This window comes from Ruditapes philippinarum, unplaced genomic scaffold, assembly GCF_026571515.1.
Source record: "Ruditapes philippinarum isolate M1 unplaced genomic scaffold, ASM2657151v2 ctg6147_1_1_1_1, whole genome shotgun sequence".
Lineage (NCBI taxonomy): Eukaryota > Metazoa > Mollusca > Bivalvia > Venerida > Veneridae > Ruditapes > Ruditapes philippinarum.
This window is the reverse complement of record NW_026853222.1, coordinates 42,246-50,773: the sequence shown is the minus strand read 5'-3', so window position 1 is coordinate 50,773 and position 8,528 is coordinate 42,246. Positions and strand designations below refer to the sequence as shown.

At 33.3% G+C, this 8,528-nt stretch overlaps 3 protein-coding genes across 3 annotated transcripts in view; 2 read left to right on the top strand and 1 right to left on the bottom strand.

The window, feature by feature from the left end:
• The first annotated feature begins 409 nt into the window (after positions 1 to 409).
• LOC132736157 (uncharacterized) lies at positions 410 to 3,705 on the top strand. Its single transcript, XM_060723238.1, has 3 exons — positions 410 to 1,071; positions 1,600 to 1,714; positions 2,621 to 3,705. The coding sequence occupies exons 1-3, from the start codon at positions 1,006 to 1,008 to the stop codon at positions 2,965 to 2,967; spliced, it is 528 nt and encodes a 175-aa protein (XP_060579221.1). The 5' UTR covers positions 410 to 1,005; the 3' UTR covers positions 2,968 to 3,705.
• Positions 3,706 to 5,615: 1,910 nt separating this feature from the next.
• The window catches only part of LOC132736160 (uncharacterized), a gene marked incomplete at its 5' end in the record, with an annotated part of 4,216 nt that continues 1,303 nt past the window's right edge, over positions 5,616 to 8,528 (top strand). Inside the window, 3 exon segments of the mRNA XM_060723249.1 lie at positions 5,616 to 5,782; positions 6,467 to 6,556; positions 6,961 to 7,075. Coding sequence (XP_060579232.1) covers positions 5,616 to 5,782; positions 6,467 to 6,556; positions 6,961 to 7,059 — 356 coding nt within the window.
• Positions 7,744 to 8,528, bottom strand: part of LOC132736159 (prostatic spermine-binding protein-like) — a 20,764-nt gene continuing 19,979 nt past the window's right edge. The window contains exon 2 of the mRNA XM_060723248.1: positions 7,744 to 7,798. The gene's annotated coding sequence lies outside the window, so the exon portion shown is untranslated. The remainder of the gene's footprint in view (positions 7,799 to 8,528) is intronic.

Sequence of the window (8,528 nt, the reverse complement as noted above, 5' to 3'; positions counted from 1 at the left end):
AACTATATTTTTTAAATAATTACATACAATGTGGTCAAATATTTGTAGTAACATATTTTTCCATATTCTTCGATGTTTGAAAATTGTTTTAGAAGCATAATTATATACATATATAAAATTTCTCCTTCTAGTGTGGTAAAACATTAATTGCAACATACGTACAGGATCTTTATAGAAAGTTTATGTGTTGCTGCATATGAGTAGTTGAATTTATTGAAAGCGGACTAATCATTATCATTAATCACGCCAAAGGATTCCACCTTACAGTTGACATTTTCTGGCAAGGATCTTTTTTTCAACTTACGAAATCTGCTATATTTTTTATATTATTTTACATATGGTTTTAACTCTTAAATAACTCCCTCATCATAGTCTTGTTATGACAGGTTTAAGTTGAAGAAACAGTCTGGAACCAGATATTTGACGAGTTTATTGTTCTAAGGTGTTTTGTAATCGCATTGATATGACTGTACACGTGTGTAGACTATGTTATAGTTTCCTTGTTCATATATAACTACATAGTTATTTGAATCAATTATTGATTAATTGTTCCTTTTTGTAACGACTTAAAACTAAATAAGATATGATTGTTTAACTTTTTTCAGGTTTAACAATTATATTTTGGATAAACCTGAATTATAGATATGTTATGACTGTCCAGTCTGTGGTAGGTACCGATCCACGTCGTTTCACTTGAAGTGCTCCGAATGTTTTTGCTAAAGAAATTGCTTATTCGGGACGTTTTGGTTTAAACATTTTTTTAGCTCGATTGCGAAACAAGTTCTTGCAACTTATATTAATCACTTTCGAGTCCGCTCCCTGGAATCTACCAGTACTGGTGTCATATGAAGAAACATGTGAAGAAACATGGCCGTGACCTGAGTAGGGTCGAACCCATGATCTCTGGGTTGAGAGACAGACACGTTTTCAATTAAACTTACAATAAATCTTGATAATTTTTTATTATGTTGACTTTTTCAGGCATTATTTTTGTCGTGTTGTCCCATGGCTATGTATAGTGAAGACAAAAAGTCACGTGGAGGCAGCACGACAGGTTGTTTTGATTGTTGCGTAAGTAATATTTAATTCATTTACAAAATGTATTTTAAAAAAGATTTCTGAATTTTTTTTAGGTAACATTTCAAATGGCGTATTTTCCTGTAATACATATATTTGGGTGGTTTTAAATAATAATCAATCGAAACCTTATTCAACGTCCAACCGGCAGCATATTACATGTTAAATAGAGTGTGTTCATGGGCGGAAACGGTTAAAGCAAACTACCGCCCAAGCTCCTAGCATTAAAATTTTGTTAAATACGTAAAAATTCCAAGGCCATTTGGCAATTTTCGCGCTTTACTGTTTCAGAAGTATTTCGATGCCCTATGTGCATAATTTGGCGTGAGTTGGTACCTTAGGTGATCATACATAAGAAAGCTTGAAAGCATCATGGCATAAAAGAATTTAAAGGCCCTTTTTATATTCGAACCAAAAACAGACAGCGACACATGATAATCAAAGTCGGCGATTTCTAAACTAAGCAATCACGGAAGCCTACTGCAGATATAGTTAATTATTATATGCAATATATATTTTCAGACATTACTAATGGTGGTCTGGTTTAGTATAACAATATTAGCTATTATTCTTGGATTTGGACTGTCTGGGATATACGGCGTGATTGCCTGCTCTAATCAAGAATTGAAGCTCAACGGTAATTATCGTAGTATATGTGGACTTGTCAACAAATAGCTTAACTGAGTTTCCTTCGAGCATGTTTGTCTTTGCATATTTTATCATCATTTGTTTGCGTTTATATAACTTTTAAAGCTGCACGCATCCAGATGAGCCAAAATATTTCAAGAAAATCAATATTGAGAAAAATGTACTGACATTTTAAGAATGGTAAAAGCATTCAAGTGTACATGTTATTTGCGGTTTAAGACTGATTTTTCAGTACTTTATCACCAAATTTCTACTGGGTTACTAACGCAGTAAGAGCTGTTCTTTGAATATGTTGACCACTTTTTGGTAATTTTCTTGGATTGTAAGTGTCGATTGCAATATGTAAATTGCTTTATTTGTTCACCTCACAATATTTTACTTTTAAATACATTTCCAAAATTTTCATGAGAATTAACATAAATCTGGCGTGCTGATTTAATTTATGGACCATTTACGAAGTCTGTGATTCAAAGAACATTCCCTTATCTTCTTTTTGCATCTACCAAACAATTTGATACAGTATATAAATAACACATGGGTTTGTTGGTAACAGTAAAAATATCATACCGAGGAAAATACTGTTACCCGAGGCGTAGCCGAACAAAAATACTGTGATGATCTGAAATTGTCAACTAAATCTAACTGTAACAAAAATAAACCAAGAGTAACAATAACTAAACCGTCCTTACGTTTTAAGTGTACTTTCGGCTTACTTGAGAAGTGTACAAAGCCTTTTGAAGCTTAAGTAATTATGTCAGTCTCATTAGTTATAATACTTCAGATTCATTAGTAGTTATGTCAGTTTTATTTATATTAGTAATTATGTCAGTTGCATTACGTGTGTATTCTTGACTTAACTTATTTATTTTTCCTGCTTTATGTTTTTGTTTTCCAGCATGTTCCAGTGCTGCTGAATCCAAAATGGCAATTTCTATTGTGACAATAATTCTAACTTTAATCTTATTCATTTTATCTTTGGCAATTTTTCACGTGCTGTTTGTAACGCTGCAAAGTTCGGCATGCCTTTATTGGCAAGTGCTGATTCTTACGGATATTACAACGACTCTATCGAACGACAGCGTTACTACAGCCGACAACAGGGAACATTATCTGAGGATAGAACGAATAACTTCCGCTCTCTGGCAGATAGGACAAATGTTGATGAAAATAACAGAACGATACACGAGCCGTCTGCTCCAAATGTTAGTGATATCAGACAGCAATTCCCGGAAGCTTCTGTGACAGAAGAAACCGGTCCAAACCCCTCCGATAGAGTTGAAAGCCTGTATACTGATCCACCACCGTCATATGACGAAGTAATGAAGAAGGAACAGACCTTCGGTACACCTGTGTAGTATTAATGTTTGTAAAACGTATGTAAAGAAGTAGCAAATTTAATGGGACAACTTTCACGTGACAAGAAAATAGTCTTTTGAATTTAATTGAATACAAAGGGATAAAGTGTTTAAAACTATAAATTCCTGTAAGAAAAGAAGCTCAAATAGACAATGTGTGGCTTATATGGTCAGGGGAAACCCTGCAAATAAAAATGTGTTTGTTTGATTGTTATGTTTTACGGCGTTCCAACACAAAGTAGGCTATATGGCGCCGAAACAAGAAATATGCATTTGGTTAATCTAGTGTGTTAGAAACCGACAGCAACACCAGGGTTCAAAACTACCTCACCTTTTGGAGCTAAGAGATGCAGGGACTCCACTAATTCGAACCCATTTAGTAGCCTCTTATAATCACGCAGGGATAAATGGTGGCCTCCACCCCTCGGTCACAAGAAAAAATAATAGCTTAATGAAAGAATATCATAAAAACTACTCCACGTACATTTTGTTTTTGAACCACACGACTAGTTTTTCTATTGAGACAAATACATTCAAGTACATAATTTATCTGTTAAATATCTATAATCTGTTCTCTCCGAAACCTGTATTGACTCAGGGGAAAATAAATTCTGTTTTTATCTGATGACTTGTGTGATTGTGTGATTTTTATTTGTTTGGGTCGTCAGACCAAACATAATGGTAGCGAAATTTCAGACCCTGATGCTGTTAATTGCAAATGCCGAAAGTAGTCCGCTTTTTTGAAGCGGTTACTTCCCTTTATATGTACACTAACGCCGAAAATTTCAGGGGAGATCACTGTGTAAAGATGGTCAAATGACAGGCGCATTAACTTTCAAGCAAAATAGTTCCCGAATGGTCGAAGATTTCTAATATTGTTTTATTCTTTATATATATACATGCTTATAGTAAGCTCCATGATTATTTACATCTGTGTTAAGCAAAATGATTAGGGTTACAAACCCTTATTTAGAATAATATGGTTTTCTTCAGGCCGTTAACATATAACTTCACCGTGGCCATGGGGTTTTCGCGCTCGCTTAGGAAGCGAGCGGTCTGGAGTTCAAATCCCAGTAAAGGCAACTCATTTTTTTTTCAAATTGTTTAAGTCAAATAAACATTGAATTGAATATCAGTGTTGCAATTAATCTTATAACCAATTTACTACAGTTAAAACGCTGGAAAGAATTGGTGGCACTATACATATAATCTCACAACCTTCACCTTTCTGACATTCTGAGACCCAAACAAATTCAGCGCCTTCTGTGCTTTGATTTCATAAAGTTGTTATCACCATAGAGAAACTGTAAGCGTTCCCTTTATTGCCTTTCCTGATAACATCTTTAAATACGCAATATCATTTGCAGATATAATATTGTATTTTAGTGATGTTTGTATGATAAATATAGACACAATTTATATACAAAATGTTATGTAAGAAAATGTCTAAATTATGTCCTTATTTATTATTAATTCAGAGAAGAATGACAATTTGAGTAATTCTTATTAGAAGCAATAAATTGATGTATAATTATTATACAAATAATAATAATACTTCGTTCGCTCGAAAATTAATTTCTTAAAACTCTGTATATAACCTATAACCTATACTTATAATAACAATAATAATAGTAATAATGGCAATCATAAAAATATAAATACCAAAAAATAGTGATTTTAATTTTTTTGTTTATTTACACCTGATTTTAGTCAAGTCCTATCGATAACTGGTAGCTAAAGTTTGAATTGTGATATTGAAATCCCTTTGACTTTGAATGGACTCGCATATATTTCTTATTTAATACCAGGCAAATCCATATCAAACAAAAATTCTGCTGGTGAAAGGTAAATTGATCTTCATTGATTTAAGGCATTAGATTGACAATGTTTCAAAAGTTAATCAAAAGTTTAAATTATTAAACTTGATCATATTCTTGACACAAATACAAAAAAAGTAACAAAACTTAACCATCACGTTTGAAAAATATTAATATTATTAATCTTAGAAAAGCTGTAAAAACTTTTAAAAAGATTTAGCCAAGGGTGAAAAAATGAGATTGTTATTTTTTGAAATGTTTGGTTGTGTTTTACGGCGCACTAACACAGTTGACGTCACATCATTCAAATGGTGACTTTCCAACTTTATTGGTGGAGGAAGACTTATTGTGCCCTTCCGTGCATTATTTCAGGTACGAACCGGCACCTGAATAGGACCACCGACGTTCCGTAAGCAAGCAAGAAAGCTTCCTCACTTGCGGAAAGCTTCCTCCGTACCGGGATTCGAACATAGTGCGGTGTGGGGCCTTATGGTTTGAAGTTCACTCGGTCACGGACGTAACAAATTATCCGATGTAATGGTTCTATTTAAACAGTCAATGCTAGTGATACAAACTCATGAGCCTGACGTCACAATAAATCAAAAGTTTCCTTTATTCAGATAGTAAAAATTAGATATAAGTACTTTCCAATACATATAACATATTATATCAACTTCTAAAACATATAATATGAAATCAATATTATATACTATTGCAGAATTCGATGAAAGGATAAGATTGACCAGACGTATATGTATACTTGGTTGGATAATGCTGATTATCTCGATAGTTTCCATAGTGGTTGGTCTTGCATCCGTCTCAGTAACGGAATCACAAAGGGAATTTCCTTTCACTGCTGGCGGAGCAATGATTGCGGGAATACCGGTATGTATCGACCTTCTTGTCGGATATTAAAGAAAGTTTAACTTAATGAAAATTAAAAGACAAAAAATGTTTTACTACGTTCACCTGAAAAGCTCAGTCGAGAGAAGATCGGGTTAGTAATTCAGGGATAGCTTGTTCGATACTCGGGCGAGGCATAATTTATCCGTGACAATTGATCTCGGAAATTGGGTCAAGTAGTTATTAAATTTTGTCAAAATCCGATTGGAATTTCCTCCAACTGGATTTTTTCCCGATGGATTTTTTTTCCAATATTTAAAGGCGTTTTCCGGAGTTTTCATATAGACATATAAGCAAAATTAAAACTGTTCAATAGAATTCTTTTAAACTTGGCATGTTATTAGAATATGATAACATACACATTTTAAACTGAAAAAATGGGGTCACCGTTCTCATTTTCGAATTATGGTACATTTTCATTTTACTTTTAGTTTAAACAGGTTTCACTCGAACCAGCATGAATTTCTGATATTTTATTTCACTCTCTGTGGTACCAATCTACGTCATCGTTTGAAACGCTTTGGTTTTTTGTACAGAAAATTGCCTGCTTAATTTGGAGGTATTTACGGTATTGTTTTCCAAATGAGCTTATAAGTTTAAAGAAATGTTCATATACTGCTTGTACATTTGTTATTTTTTAATGACATTGTTGTGTTGATTTTTCAGGCAATGATACTGTCGTGTTTTCCAATGAAAATTTATAGTGAGGACAAAAAATCACTCGGAGGCTACACGTCAGGTTGTTTTGAGTGTTGCGTACGTAATATAGATTATCTAAATGAATATTTCTTACCACTCGAAGGCATTAAAAATGTATGCGTGGTTTTTGTTGTTGTTGTTTTTCATTAGATTACATTGTTTTATAATTAAATTATAATAGGTTAATGGCACACCGACTATAAAACTCATATCGCGACTTTCAAATACTACTGCTGGAAAGCTACCTTACACGGGGGAATATTCAAAATCTCTAGCTGGTTTCGAACCGACATTACTGAATTTCAAGTGAAACAAATTCAGTAATATACTAGTATAAAGTACCCGGCCAAGGAGAACTCGTCAGAGGTCCGTACTCTGAGTGCCTGAGAAGGCGGAGGGACCCTCATTAAGCCTTGAATACCGAACCGTTCAGCTATAGTAAATTATGTTTGCAATTTCAGACAATACTAATGGTGGTGTGGTTTAGTGTAACTGTATTAGCCATTACTTTAGGGTTTGGACTTTCTGGGATATATGGTGTCGTTGCATGTTCAGATTAAGAATTGAAGCTCGAAGGTTGTATGCCTGATATGTATTAACTTACAGATTGTTTAGTTAAAAGTATGCCCTGTCTCTACTTTAGAGGGTCAACGTATTGGAGTTTCTTTTAAATTTTCAGTAACCAACTAAAGCTAATTTTAAAAACAATTAAAATAAATGCTCCTTGATCAGATGACTTTGTAAAAAAACCAAAACGATTTAGAATAAGAAAGAAATAATAATGATCTTTAATTTTCATACGTAGACTTTTAAAAGTATCGACAGTTTGAGATGTCAGGTTGTGTGTGCTGACTGTCATTGCACTTTTACATTATCCCTCATGTACTGTAAAATTCAAACCGAGTCTGCGATTTTCTTGTAATTTTGTTGTGATAAATGCTTCTGAGGTATCTACCTTTTTCAAGATTTTTTTTCTCTCAAATGTATACCATCAGTAATTCAAATTTTATTTAGTTAGGTTTTGGTTGAGAATACACGTTTTGTGACATATGCACCAAATTTTATGCCTGCGAAATAAATGATTTCACGATAATATCTAATTTTATTCTATGTCTTTATATCATTTCTTTGATTTTTTTTTGGAACGGTTATAGTTATCTTTGTCCTACTAATATATACTAAAAAGAAAGGTTTTAAAAGTACATCTGCAAGTTCATTTATTAGCTATTTAGGTTTTCCTGAGTTTGATATGAATTTGGATTGTTGGCTAGGTTGCTCACTGCCTATGAACTTTTGTACCTTTTTTCCCCCATTATTTTATCACATTCCTTTGCAGCACCCTTTGTGCAATTCTAGTGGGGCTGTGAAGAATGAAAAGCGGTATGGGAACTGTCCGCCGTTATTTTGTAATGCAATGTAAATTTCTGAAATTCCTGTGAGCGTAGCTCGCCATTGATGACGTTAACTGACACCGTTTTTGTTTGACATGGTGTTACTAGATTGAGAATATATATCAAAACTGTTTAGACTTATTAGAAGAGTCGGGCTAGCTGAAATGTGATACATTAAAAAAAATACAGTTCTGATCAGAAAGACATCCGTTTCTACTATAAGTATAGAAAGACATCCGTTTCAACTATAAGTACAATTAGTTTTTAGATTCTAACATGGGACATAAACTGTTTTGAGCAGTGGTCAAAATAGAAAGAAATGCAAAATTGTTATTAACTATTATGTAATTACGAATGTCTATCATGAAATTTATTTCATCAGCAAAATATATTGTAATTATTGATATTTTAGGCGATTTGATACACTAGTGTATTAAACAGTGTTAATCTTTTATATCCATTTTAAAAATCAAAGAAATCAAAATCTGGAAAATGTGACCCCTCGGAAGAATTAAAAACAACAAAATTGATAAAAATTATAACTCCGTTTGATTGAGTCTGTACATGAGGGCTAATGAAAAAGTGCAACAATCCTCATGCTCCAAAGCACCGGCTTGAGCGGTACTCAAATGCAAACA